Source organism: Melanotaenia boesemani, chromosome 21 (assembly GCF_017639745.1).
Source record: "Melanotaenia boesemani isolate fMelBoe1 chromosome 21, fMelBoe1.pri, whole genome shotgun sequence".
Taxonomy (NCBI): Eukaryota; Metazoa; Chordata; class Actinopteri; order Atheriniformes; family Melanotaeniidae; genus Melanotaenia; species Melanotaenia boesemani.
Genome location: NC_055702.1, coordinates 16822843 through 16837551, shown reverse-complemented (window position 1 = coordinate 16837551; position 14709 = coordinate 16822843). Strand labels below are relative to the sequence as shown.

The 14709-nt window shown below is 39.2% G+C and overlaps 1 protein-coding gene across 1 annotated transcript in view; it reads right to left on the bottom strand.

The window, feature by feature from the left end:
• LOC121631943 (ankyrin repeat and fibronectin type-III domain-containing protein 1) overlaps window positions 1-14709 on the bottom strand; it is a 129091-nt gene that overhangs the window by 99377 nt on the left and 15005 nt on the right. The window contains exon 3 of the mRNA XM_041973046.1: window positions 736-917. Within this exon, the coding sequence (XP_041828980.1) occupies window positions 736-917 (182 nt within the window). The remainder of the gene's footprint in view (window positions 1-735; window positions 918-14709) is intronic.

Below are 14709 nucleotides of genomic sequence, written 5' to 3'. Positions count from 1 at the left end.
ACAGAAGAGTTCCTTTCTGATCTATATATATATATATACAAGCCCTACTGCAGACTCGCCTTTCATGTCACCTATAAATGTTTTCTTCCTTAACAACACTACATTTGTCCTCAAGATGAAAGCTGTCTCTGTCAGCGGGCTACAACTTCAGTATTCTTCATGACGGCTTTCCCTTTCAGGTGAAGGAACGCAGTTTGATTTACAAGCAGACAAGGAAGCAAGAAAGGAGACCAGAGAGGCACGGAGAGGATATTCTTTATCTTTCTTGTACACGCTGCTGCAGAACCAACGGGGTGCTGTGTGTACTCAGTCATGTAAGGCAAATACCCAAGACGTGAGCAAGTGTGGAAGTTTAAAAGGTGAAAGAAATGGGTTGAGCTGGACATGCAGCATCTAAGGAGATTGTAGTTTAAGCTCTATTGCCCTTTACAATATTGTACTATTACAAGATTCGGACACATTAGGGTCTCAGAGGTCAGGGATTGCTATTCGGGGATCAACAAGAGGGCCACAAATAGTTTTTGCTCAATCTTGCAAACAAACAAACAGCATTAAAACCATGCACCACTTCAGCTTAGCCGCTTGTGTTGGCATGGGAAAATGTTTTAAGCACATCTATCAGAGCTGAATGGGGATGAAAAGAACCACATAGCCTACAAAGTTCTCATATACCATTTCTCCAACCAGTGGAAACAAAAATGCTGTTTAGGTCCAATCTCCTTTTTTTGTTTTTACCTGCAGGTGGCAGAGTGCAGGCCTTTGAGTGGCTGGTAACAGAAGGGGAGTTCTTCCTGCGTGGAGGACTCCCACCAATGAGATCAGAATGGTGGACTCTTGAAACCGTTGGAGACTGGGGAATGCTGGGAAGGGTACGTGACTTTGCCAGTAGGGGTCTCTGCAGCTTCCTTTCCAGGGACCTGCATAAAACAGCACATAAGGCATTAATTGATTTCATCAGTTTGTTTAAGAACTGCACATAAATGTCAGAGGGATAGCAGCATTGAATTGAACCAAACAAGTAATAAATCTATGAAAAAATACTGTCCGACACAACGTACAAACACACATGAACACAGCTTGTTATCTGTGAGGAATGAGCAATAGCTTTACGGATCAATAGTGAAATTACTTTCAGCTAAGCATAATCAGGCTGAGAGTTGTTGAGATCACTAGAATAGCTGATTAATCACAGCAGCCAATATCACACAGTCTCTAATGGAAATCAACTGTCACAATCAAACAAACAACCTAACAATTGCCACAACATTCATGTGATCATTTACAGATTTTTTTTATTGTTTTTTAAAGATATTCGTACATCATTGTTGATTTTTTTTCTCTAAATTTAGGTACTGATTGTTTTACTGAAAGTCCTTCATTGTCTTTTCTTGTCTTAAAGAAAAAGAAATGATAATGTAAATATTTCAAGTAAGACTCCTGAAAAAAACTCAACACAAACTCATTGTCATTTCTTCCCCGCCTCTGCCAGCCCTGATCAGCTTGATGTCATCAAATTCAATGAACCAGGCAATATTCCAGACATCGGTCAGTCTCGTTGGACAGCGAGACATCTGACTTCCAGACTGCTGCGTGACGAGTCTGTGTACGGAGCGCAGAAAATCAGTCCAGGCAAAAAAATCAGTCAAGGAAATGCAACCTGAGATGTTCCACACTGATGAGTCCTGACATTTTCAGAGACAAGATTTATTCTGGTATTTAAACATGCATTGTTTAAAAACATCTACTCGGTGGACTTTGAAGTAAGATATGAGAAACAGTTTGTCTTGCTATGATTTTTGATTTTTAACAGCACTTGCTGCCCTATTTCACGTGATCTGTCTGAGCTGAAAAAAAAAACATTGTTAGAGCTGCAATATCTGTAAGACATTGAATCATGACTTCTGTCTCTAAGCTCTATTTTAATATTTGCAGCTTCATATTCCAAAGGTGCAAGAAACAATAGTTGCAAAGGATACACATGTACACTTCTCTTATAATGTCTTCTATATGACCTAAACTAGCAGTAGTGGCAGCAGTAGCTGCAGTAATGCAAATTTATTTAACACTGCAAGAGCATATTTTATGTAAGCCAGACAAATAAAGTCTTCCGTCTACCTTAAAATAAAATCCAATAAGTGAATGACTTTCCAACAGAAAAGAATCAACCATTAATTAATTGATAAAAAAAAACAATTCTGCAACTTCATTCAGGTGCATGTTTAATTAACAGAAAACAGCAATCTTCTCAGTACCACTATGTTTACGAGCCACTTTAACACTCAACTCAAAAAGGTCGGTATTGTTATCTGGAGGACAAGCTGTGCAGTTCACAAAAATCAAAGGCCACATCAAACAAGGAAATCTTAATTTCAATATCTTATAAGTTGCTGTCCCTATTTTCTATCAAAAGACTGGATTTTAATTGTTTGTAAATCATTGCTTACACAGGGCTGTAAAAGTGTGCCATGCCTTCAGCTCTTCTACTGTTTTGTGACTTATTGCTGGATGTTTTCAGTGCTCAGAGCTATCTCACATTTGGGATCTGATGTATTAGGTGAAACAACAGTAGGTTCTAAGTCAGCACATCCACAGGTCTGAGAAGCAAAGTACTGTTATCTGCCCACTCTCAGCTATTAAACCTGATAGAAAAGGTGGGCGTTTTGAAGTTGAGAATATTTGACCAGGGATCCTCCTTGGGTGTGATTCAAAACACAAACAGAGACAACCCAGGTTGGTCTGACGGTGAATTTAGCTGTTATGCTGACTATATATTGCAAGCGAGACACAAACACACTTTGATAGTAATGAAAACTGACAAGTTTCTCACTCCTCAGCAACCCATACTGACTTGCGTGAAAAAGTATTTGCCTAAAGTGCACACACAAGCGTACATATCCTTCCTCAGAATTGCCATGAGGTGAAATAACTCAGGGTCCACTGGTAAACACTTACTCACACGCACAACCCCACAGCCACATGTGCACAAACACGGTTGTTGGCCTCCCACCAGCAGCACATCACGATGATAACACATTGGGTTGAACAGCCGGCCCAGGCCACTCTGACAATTTGGGCTTCACTCATCCAACAAACCTGTTGCTAAGCGACCCTAACTACAAAAAAAGAAAAAAAAGAGGAGAGGACTGGAGAGGCTTATTTTCACCTCCCAGCTGCAATCTACATTGTCAAAGCGCCCCCTCCACCCTTTAGTTGTAAGTCTACTACATGTTGTCTTGTTGATGAATGTATTATCTTCCATGCTGCAGTCAAGGGAAACAGCTGTAAGCTACAGAAAATGAAATAGTGACAATGAATGAATGACATTACTTAAGAATGTAAGATAGTCGAGCAGCAAGAAGGAAAGAAAACCCCAAAAGATTCAAAGGATGATAGTGATGTGTTCAAATACAGACCACATGCCATATCACTTCATTCACATGCTTTTAAGAGCACATCAGTTGTCTCTCCTCTGTAGGCTAGATTCTTTTGTGCTTGACTGATGCTGAAGAGAACTCAGAAGGCTTCACAAAAGCCTCAGTTCTCTGTCTCGCTGCTGTAGGCTAAAATACACTATTCTCCCACTTCCACAAGAACACATTTTAGTGCAACACATGTACAGCAGTTTGTATTAGTGACCTATTTTAAAGCTAAAAGTAGCACATGCAACCCCCCTCACTTCAATGCGTAACTGTTGAAGTATTTCCCAGCCTTGACACTTTTAACCATATCTGAAAAATCTCTACCATGCACCTTGACTCCAGCTGCTGTACAGGCTGTCAAATCATTGCTGAGGTCTAAAGAAAGTTTATTTTTAGTAGCATGAGGACTGCTGCATGCATGATGGAGAATGCTGCTGCTGCAATAAGAACTATCTAAGGTGCTGAACCACCTTGCAATATACTCAGAGTATCTGAATACACTAAGGTCTCCAGAGTTGTATAAAGCAAGATGCAGAAAACAGCTTAATTCCTTTTTTTAATCTTCCTTGAATCTAAACTTTTAGATTTATTTATGTAATGAAGAAAGGAATTCAGCTCTTAATGCAGTTAAACAACATGTGGTTGCTCATTCATTCAGACATTCATTAAAACCTTTAATCAGCATTAATGTGAGAACCACTGAAATGCTTCTTTTTTATCTTACATTTTCTTACAATAGAATAGAATAGAATAGAATAGAAATACTTCATTAATCCCCAAAGGGGAAATTTGGTTGTCCAGCAGCTCACATTAAAAGGTACGGCTACTTCACTTCCCATTTTTCATATCACTTTCTGTATCTAGGGATTAAAAGAATAAAAAAAATAGGAAACATCACTAAGTAGCAAAGGCTTTTCAGGGGGCTGGAGAAAGCGAGAGTGCAAAAAGATATGGACAGATTAATGACTGTTTTTATCTTTCACTCTTTCAGCAGACATTGGTCAGGGAGTCGATAAACTAAATAAATTGAGCGGAGCAGCTTAAATGATAAGCAGGAGCAAAGGCCATTAATTGTGGACTTGCAGACTTATCCGTCTACATTACAGGAAGGACATTAACTTGTTCATCACAGACTGATTCAACATCACTCACTTTTACTATAGACTGTCTCTCTAGCCACCATTCATTGCAGCTGTATCCAAGAGAGGCCACACTGAATGTCTGGCCTCTGCAAATGACTGCAAGGTCCACAGTGTTTCTCTCTACAAATTGGAATTCCAATGATGCCAATTTAATTTCACATTTTTTCATCTTTTTGCTTAGATTTCATTGAATGTTTATTGTGTGTGTCTTTTTTTTTTTTATTTTTTAATTTCTTTTTTTTGTTTGTCCGTTTGTTTGTCTTGCATCAGTCCCAAAACCCAGCATTGGTATGAGGTTAAACTAAAACAGCTTCATGTCTCAATTAGATGTAAAATGAAAACAGCTGAAAAGCCAGTGGGGACAGGCACATCGTGCAACCACTGTATTTAACTTGACATCGCCGCAATGTTTGAACTAGGTGATAAATGAGGGCATGAGCTCCGTCTCCATTTATTCACTGTGACACTGTCAAAGACTGACCACAGTTCCTGCTGCAGTCACTCTTAATTCCTTCTACTTATCATGTATATATGCATCATGATAAAAACAAAAAAAACAAAAACAAAATATCTATGCTAATGACTCTTGTAACAGATCAGTACTTTACTGCATGCTTCTTGTTGCTCTTATTTAAGCTCAAATAATGAAAGCATAGCATAGCTATGCTAGTCTAATTTCAACAAGTCGTGTATCTGCAGGCCCCAAACTCCTCTGACTCCTTTTTGTGGATGTCAGCGTTCTCAGCAAACAGGCATGACAGAGGGGCAATACTGACGGAGACAGAATGATAAAAGCAAGGACAAAAAAGAGACAGAAAGTAAGAGAGAGAAGACAGAAAGACATGGAGGGGCGTAGGAAGGGGTGACTTGTGAGAAAGAATAAGTGAGTGGGAGAGACAGAGACAAAGAAACTGTGGGGATATGAGAAATGCTGGATGTGTAATGGCAGGGAGTCTTTTTTTTAACGCCATGTCCACCCACGTTAACACTCCTGTGAGTGAATGATATGAGCGTTGATGGACATCATTTCAAAAGCTGGAGTAGTGGCGGTGGTGGGAGGCTTTTACACTAGTGTTTCAATATGCACTTTTATCCTAGTTATACAATTCATCATTAACTCAGATGCAGATTAATGTGATTTCTATTAAAGCCTGGAATATTGAAAGGTTCATTTTTAGATGGAGACTATTACCAGACCACCATTACAATCATCAGCTTGTTGTTTTATGTTCAAACAACCTCAATTTTGCAGTTTCCATTCACCTTACCTTGTTTCTAAGTAGATAAAGCTTAATATGACCAGAAAGGTGCTTTTACAGACATTAGTATGTTACAGTGAAGATTACTTGATCTGTCATATTAGATTTTTATGTCAAATTGTGCCCAGAAATTTACCTTTATGTCACATTTAAGAAGTAGTGGGTGATTTGAGGATCATATAAGAAATCACACAAATATCAGTGCTGTCTAAACTCTTATTCCCCATTACCTAACTGATAACTGGATGGGTAGAAGTAAAACCAGTAGGCCTTCCAAACCAAAAATCTGTGACTTATTCCACTTCCAATTATACAACCTTCACACCATCAACGATTTCCAGTGCACATCTAATAGATAGAACAAGCTTAGAAAAACAACTGATATATAGGTTGAAAAGCTCCTGGTCATAAATTTCAGAATATATTCAACTTAGGAAAGAATGCTTAGTTGGACCTTTAGCCTTACTGAAAGAGACAGACAACCACATGTAAAACTACACATCTGAGTTTAACTAAATCTGTTGGGAGATTTGTACTTAAATTTTAGGTTCCTCATATCCAAGAGAAGGTTTGTTCAAAATCTGAAGAAACTCCATCACTGAATTCCTAAAGTGTCTTGTTTAACAAAATGTAATAAATGTATGAGCAAACATCCTGAAAGCCACAGAAGACCCTTAAACGTAATGCTTCTGGCAACGACTGACAATAACACAAAAATGAACCACAAGTCTCAGACCTTACCTTAAAGGTATTTTTGCAATGTTTTGTTTTTGTTTTCTTCAGTCCAGTAAAACAGTGTTCAAGTAGAAGTTAAATTTAAAAATTCCTCTAAAAAAGTTGCATTTGACTTTTGACAAATGTATTTTGTATAATGTGTAATCTAACTCATATACCAGACCAATTCCTTGCACAGGGAGAGGTGACATCTGAACGGAGCCCAGTACTGACATCTAGTGGTCAAGTTGGAGATAGCAAACAACTCATATAGCATCCACTCACAATGTAGCAACAAATTGTATTTTTATTGATAAACTGAGTTACATGTCAAAGAGGAAACAAGTAACTTCATCATCACTCTGGAAACGATAGCTCTTCAGCAATTTCCATCTGGAAAAAGCTCCATGAGTGTGTCCCCCCCCCCCCCTCACGTAAATTAACCTCATTACTTCATATTTTCCCTCTATGATGAGGTTGATTGAGGCACCTTTGTCCTGTTCTTGAAATAAGAATGATCTTTCTTTCATCCTCACATGTACCTCAAAATTCTTATCAAACAGAATCCACAACCCCTTATTTTACCACGTTCTTCTTCATCATCACCCTATGAACAATACTCTTCATTTACCTTCCGTCTTTTTATAACCAATCAGTGTCGAATGAGCCACTGTGTAAATAAATAAATGGTTAAAAGAATGAAGATATATCCATTCATTTATCAAAGTGATTAGATGCTTATTAAAACCATTTTTAATATTTTAATCAAGGTTTTCCTCACAGATATTAATCATTGGTACAGTAACTTTAAAGTAATTCCAATCTAGATTTATAGATGGAGCGTGGACCCTCAAAATGAAGGATGTTTCCCTAATTTCTGATTTTGTGGGGAGGGAAAAATGAGAAATTAAAATTAAAATTGTATTTTCTATGCCAGTGAGAAATAAACAGTACAAAGTTGCTACTGGAAAAAAAATGCTGCGAGAATGTATAGAGCAGTGTGACACACAAGAATCAGGATGCAAGCGAAAAACAATAAAGTGCGTGACTCCTTTTCCCATTCTCTGTTCTACCTCCATTCTATAAGACATGTATTGACTTTATCCTCTCCATTTCTATCTATAGAAAAGGCTCCATATTAAACTGTCGTCAGTAGGAAGAATCTATAGTAGCCACCAGCGTGCTTGACAGCATGCATCAACTGCACCTCCACACTTATGTAACATAATGCCTGCTCACACATGCACACAAACATATGCTCACACACAAACAAGCACTTGTAACCCTGACAGTTGTGTCTGTGTGTAGACAGACATTCAAACCCCTCTAGTTTGAGTTTTACAAATAATTTTGATTGTTGTTTATCTCAAGCATTGATGCAAAAATACACACGTGTGACAAGTGGTGTTTAGTCAGGAGTGATGGTGAATGGCCAAGACACAGCATGTGCACACACTCATTTTGTTGCACAGAAAACCACCGAAGACAGGGAGGGAATAGTTTTTACAGCCAGGGACAAATCCACATACGCAAGCATTCCTGTGCACAGACACACAAACCCACAGACATACACACAGGTTACCTGGCCTCTGCCACAGTGCAGCAGTAACTGCCACTCCGCCGTGAGCTTCTGCCCACCCGCAGCTCCTCTCGAGATTTACGTCGATTAAAGTAGTCTGTGAGTTTCCCAAAACTTGCCATTTTTCCTCTTTTCCGCTCACCTCCACCTGCCTGTCTCCTTTTGCCTTATTTCCCTTGGATGTGTAAAAAAATAGATATATTATGGTTCTGTTCTGCAAAGCTCCTTGCAAGCGTGACCTCCTGACTTACGGTCTGTCTTACTTCACTACTACCTGTCTTCAGCGGTAGAGTTTCGTATCAGTTGCAGGTCTGAGGATCCCTGTGCATCCTCATCCCCTTTTTTGCACAGTATTTAGTGTGCAGAAGAATGAGCCAAATCATGCTCTGCCTTTCTCTGCCTCTCCTCCCCTTGTCGATGGTCTGCCACTGCGCACAGAGCATATACACTGACTCTCTCAAAATAGTAACGTTTGTAACTGCCTACCCATCGACACAGCAGGAGCAGTGCCCCCCCTCTGGAGAGCAGACGAGGAGGAAGAGAGGGAGAGAGAAAATGAAAGGAGTGTGGATCAGCGTCGGTCTTCTTGTGTGCTGGAGAAAGCGGAGCTTGTGGGAAAAAATATGAGCTGCTATGATGCTTGTACCTAAGCCCACCCCCCGTTCCTTTTCTCTCTCTCTGTCTCTTTTTTTTTCTTTAATCCATATTGTCTGTATTGCGTACTCATGCTCTTTCTTTCATGCATGAATTCTTTCACACCACCGCTCATCAGTCGGTGAGCACACACACAACCTTCAATCAAAGCTGGAGAGCAGGTGGCAATAGCAGAACATTGGCCATCTCTCTCTCTCTATCTATCTCTTTTCCTTCTTACACTCTCTCACATGCAACCTGAGGTGCACCTGCTCCACCATCATAACTTTCCCCCCGGCTTGTTTGTCGTTGCTTTTATTTGAACTTGTGTGCATGGATGCACTCTCTTTAGTTCTAATTTCATCAGCAATGAAACAAGAGAGGATGTGCTTGTACAAAATCCTCTCAGCTGACGGCCTTGTATGATTGATAAAATAGGGAGAGAGGGGAAGAGTGAAAAGAAGGAGGGAAAAGATGTATAGAAGGAGGGCTCTGTGAGAAGTATTCATTAGTGAGTGAATATGAGTGTTTCCTTCCCACACATGCACACAGCTACAGACAGGATGTTTATCTGTCTCAGCCCTCCAAAAAAGGTGACATCTCCCTTTTTCTCTTTAAAATCTCTCAGGTGAATTAACCATTTCTTTCCTGATTCCCCTCTAGCTGATAACCTCTCCTTCTATGCCTGCTAACACATGCTTCCATGTTCTTTACCTCCCATCCTCCCTTTCTCCACCTCTCTCTCTCATGTGCTCTCACTCTTTTATTGCCAGTCACACTGCCAGTGTTTATTTTAAGACTAACCTGAAACAATACTGGGGTTCCTGGTTAGTTATTTTACTAGTTACATTAGCAGATCAAGATTAGCAAAGCTGGGTTTCATTAGAGCAACAGAATGAAAACACTGCTTATTAGTGAATGAACAGGAACTGTAATATCTGTGATCACATGCATTTTGCCTGTTCTGATTACACACACTTGTAGGCATCACAAACAAGACACTGACTAATGAGGATTTTCAGAACCAAAAAATTAACTCCGATCCAGTGTCTCCTTCTGCAAACATGAAATATGTGATTTTTTTTTCTTTGCTTGAAAATTGGCAAAAAATAAGACATTACTTAATTATCCAAATATATGCTAATTAATTAATTGGCCAATCAATTAATCCACTAATTGCTGCAGCTGTATTTGCTACAAACAGCCTCATAAAAGCACACATTAAAGTTGCTAGGGCTGGCAGACTATCATTGTTGCTGTGCAACTGTCGGCATTTGGTGTAGTCGGGGAAAATGGGGACAGCGCTGTTAAATTAAAGTGGACCAAGTGTAATTATATGCCATTCTTTTTGTGCTTTCAAAAGAGGAAGAGAGGAATTTGACTTTATTTATATGGCAACATGAGCTTCACAGTGCAACCCTCTATGCAGCGCAACCCATCTGACACCGAGATGGAGGTTGTCAAATGTGCAAAGCACAAGGCAGCTTAAATATAAACAAACTCAAGTAACAATGGTACAAAAACACACATAAATGTGATATTATTTTCTCTTTTCATTTGTGCATGTCAACTTCAAATTAACTACACATCACACACAATATTGCAGCATTTCATGCACGGTATTGACCACACTGCAAAACACTTCGAGATAAAGTGTAAAGAGATCAAAATTCTTAACACTGGTCCTACCAATGTAATCAAACCCTTTTTTAAAGTGGCATCAGACTAATTATGGAACTAAATTTAAACTGATGTAACACAATTTCTTCCACTAATTTACACACGTCTATACACCAGTGTATCTGGGTTTATCTGAATGTGTGTGTGCTTCTGTTTGCTGTGCTGTGATCCCACGCTGCAGTTAATGTTGTGTGAAAGGTGTGGGCTGTGTGCGTTTTTACAGGATCTGGTGCTAAAGAGTTCAGCTTATCGATCAGCCTCTCCTGTCTCTCTCTTTCTCTGTCAAAATTCTCTTCATTCCCTGCTTCTTTGTCATGATTTGCACTACCCCTCCTGCGACTGCCCATTGATCAGAGGAGCAGTGTGCTCTGACTGTATTGCCCAGCAGGCACAGTCATATTTTCAGTCCAAGCCTGGGTAGAAAGAGCAGATAGACAGAGAATACAGGAAAAAAAAAGAAAAAAAAAACCATTAGGTCAGCACGGTGAAATATTAATGATTCTTTAGAGCTGACACATTCCTCATCTTTGCTGACTCTAGAATATTCTTCTTCATTAAACACACAGTGGGAGGTGGACACATTTGCACAATCTTTTAACATTCTGTATGTATGGTAGCGCCCGACCCTCTGCACTTGTATTCTGTACAACTGAAAACAAAATTCTACACATTTACTGTAAGTATGGATTCATTCCAGATCAGGATCAGGAGGAAGTTGAGGAATGTGAAATTTTACAGGGGCTACTATGTTTTTTAGACTCCTTACTTACTTTTTCAAGACAAATACAACTGAACGGATATTAATTGAGATTTATAACAGTTAATTAAACATTTATATCTTTCCTGATAACTACAAAGCTGTGTATGAGAAAAAAACAGGACACCAAACATCTATGTGTGAGGAGCAAGACCACTGCACTTTGAAAGCTTGCAACCCAGCAGTGTTGGGAATGTTTTTGGAGTACATATGATACAGAGCTCACTGTGGTTCATTTCTAAATCCATACGCTCAGTTTATAAACGAGATGTGTGCATACAAATTTCCAGTCCCTTCCCAGTTTGAAGTCAGTGCCAACAGATCTGTCATGGCCCATTTATGCTTGACAGATACGTAGCAAGACGGACAATACTGTCCGTCTCCTGCATTGTTTACACCTGCAATTTGGTCCATTTTCAGAGGGCTTAGTTATCCATCGTTTGACACAGAACACAATGCAATACCACCAGATTTTGCAAGGGCAGAGAAGAAAAGGATCAGCAAGGGGGAAAAAAGAGGAAGAAGAATGAAGACGAGGACAAAAACTGTAGAAATTGAGCGAGCTTTTGAAGAAAGGACATGAGAGTGTTTAGGGTGTGTTGGGTGGTTGGAAATTCCTACCGGTGCATTAGTGAACTCTGAATTTAGCACTGCCCACAGGTGGAGGTACTGACTTAACAACCATGGCAATGCAAAAGACACAGAAGTATGAGGACTGCAACTTATGACAATGTTTGAAACGGACGTCGCTATTTACGTAGGTAGGGGAGCATAAATGGGCCTTTAACAGTATGCATGGATTTGCACAACTGAGTCCAATTGAGTTTCACGCACAAAATGCAAGAGACAAGCTATAACACAGCAGCATTGCAAAATAAATTAGTATGGCCACTAAAGTGTCCATTACTGCTGACTGAAGTTAGAGCCAAAAGATATGTGACCGCTGCAGAGTCATCTTACTTGGGAATGAATGCCAACTGTGCTATTTCCTACTAAAAGAAAAGCTGAATGGACTTATTAAGTTAGTGGCAGTTTTTATAAATATGACAGAAAAGTATACGCACTACCACAAAATTATTTCATAATATCCTCTATTGTGGATCTTTTAGGATAAAATCGTCCCATGTTTATGCATGATACTGAGTTAAGATGCCAAAGAATAACTGATTTTAAGATGTTCCCATTCACTGCATTTTGGTGGGAAAACTAATCCCTTAAAAATAAACAAGGGTGTCTTTTGGAATAGCTACAGAGCAAAAAGAGAGGAAAGGAAGCAGGAGTCAGGAAGACTGCGAGAGTTTAGTGGATTGAGAGAGAACAGTGAAATAGTCTGAATCTTGTCAAAACAAACAAAAAAAAAGATACAGCAGCAATGCAGCGAACATCAAGCCTCTAAAGGGAAATTTACCAGCACAGCGAGGAAGGCCTGAACTCAAACTATTGACAGCGCTCACTTCTACGTGGCAGTAAAATGGTTTTGCCTGGTGAATAAATCATAAACTGCTATTTTTTAGGGCTATTTTTATTCCAGCACAAAAATGCTTACTTTGGAAACATCCGTTTGGGAACACAATGCTTTGCTGGTGAAAGATGTTTCCACTGAACTACAATGGAAAAGGGGTAATGAATAAAAAGCTCATGAATAAAACAAACAAAAAAAAAATGTTAACCATGAAGTTATTTTGAATATGTGCAAAAGTCACATGTAAAGCTGGAGCTTTACAATCACTACAGCTGTCTGTGACTGAAGTGGCCCCCTCAAGTGGTGGGCAAATGTTTTGCTCTCAGTTCATTTATGATAGGTGAAAGTGTTTTATTAAATTTAATTAACAGACTCTTTATCATCATTTTATTATTTTTTTTATGGGAGGATCTACAATGTGGACATGCCACACCTGTAGTCATGGCTCTGAAATTAATATTGACTAAAATGTGACAATAAATATTCACTTCCTCACACCTTGATGTATCATTCCATCCCATGGCTGATTTGATAAGAGTGAAACAGCCATAGAGACACTAAGAGGCAGTTTAAGAAAGCTCTTTCCTGTAATTACTGCAGCAGCTCTCAGCAGCCGTCCCTACTGGAATCAGTGAGACATGATCACTCACAAGACACATACACAGAAGTGAAGTTATTCACTGTGAAGTGAACACTATCATTTAGGAGCACACCAGAAGAATCTTTGATATCTTCATGGAATGACAAGCACCCATACAGGCACAGTCACACTCTTTCTCACAGCCTGCTGAAGATGAACATTGCCACGGTCTTTATGACTCATGAGTAAAGGGCCCTGCAAAGCCGCCTCAGGATAATGCCTGTCTCTCCGTCTGTGTGCAGACGTGTCAGTATGTTCCAGCTGTGACGCCTGTCTGTACTTCTAGAATTAAAAGTAATCGCCTCTTTTTAACTTTCATTTCTCATTTCTTTTAATTATTCTTTCCAAGGGCTTTTAACTCTTCTTCGCTGCTCTGATAATAATCCTCTAAAACCCTGTCCTTGATCCGGCATATAGTCATTACAGACAATATGCATGGGGAAAATGAATGCTTTATTCAACAGATATTTTCAGCAACTTCTGCTGTGGCAGTAAAATCAGTAGATACACCTGGCAAATGGTTGGAAAACACTTTAGCTCTATTTAAAGAGCAGTCTGTTTTTAATTTACTCCCTCTCTTTCCACATTCGCTTGTATGGCTACTCAATTATAGTCAAATAATAATTTATAATCTATTGGTTATTATCAAGTATGCAATTATTGTCCACCATACAAGTATTAATTAAAAAAAGAAGAGAAAGACAAATAAAAGTTTCATTTTTTTGTTTCATTACAATTCTTCTTTAATTCAAAATTTTGACAAAAGTCTCACTTTCCGTCATTTTAGTTTGAGCTCAGCTAAACACCCCCCTGGAGGAAAAAGTCCATAGTTACCATTGGCTCAGGTGAACCTCTACCATCCCCTAGATATGCTGCTATATTTCCAGGCTGGTGTACATCCCATGATGTAATAAGCACGTCCCTTCTATTGTCTGGACTCTCAGTCACTGTGCATTTTCTTTTTATGTATTCATTGTGTTCATTTTGTGCGGATTTCAGAATGTTTTCAGAAACCTTGTGGATGCCCAAACTCAGCAGACAAAGCAGCACCACTGGGAATCATGGGGGAAGTGTTGTACTACAAGCATGTAACATAGGAAACAAAGAAGAAGAAGAAGGCATTTGCTTTTGCATATTGCAATTGAAACTGATATTGGTATTCAGAAGTTAATTGTGAACTCTCTGCTAGCCTCTATAGCAGTGATTTATTGCCTAACAACCCTTGCCAATGTAAAGCACGTATGGGGACTATGTGGGCAGTGATGTTTCACACTGCCTACTAAATTAGAATTAAATCTGTGAGACTTTGTTTCATACTTCTTGTCATTTCTCTCTCCCTGAACCTTTCTGCAGGGTATCAAGTTGCTAATTGCTATATTGTTTTATTGCTTTTCTCATATCTGCCGTCACTCATTCTCGTACTG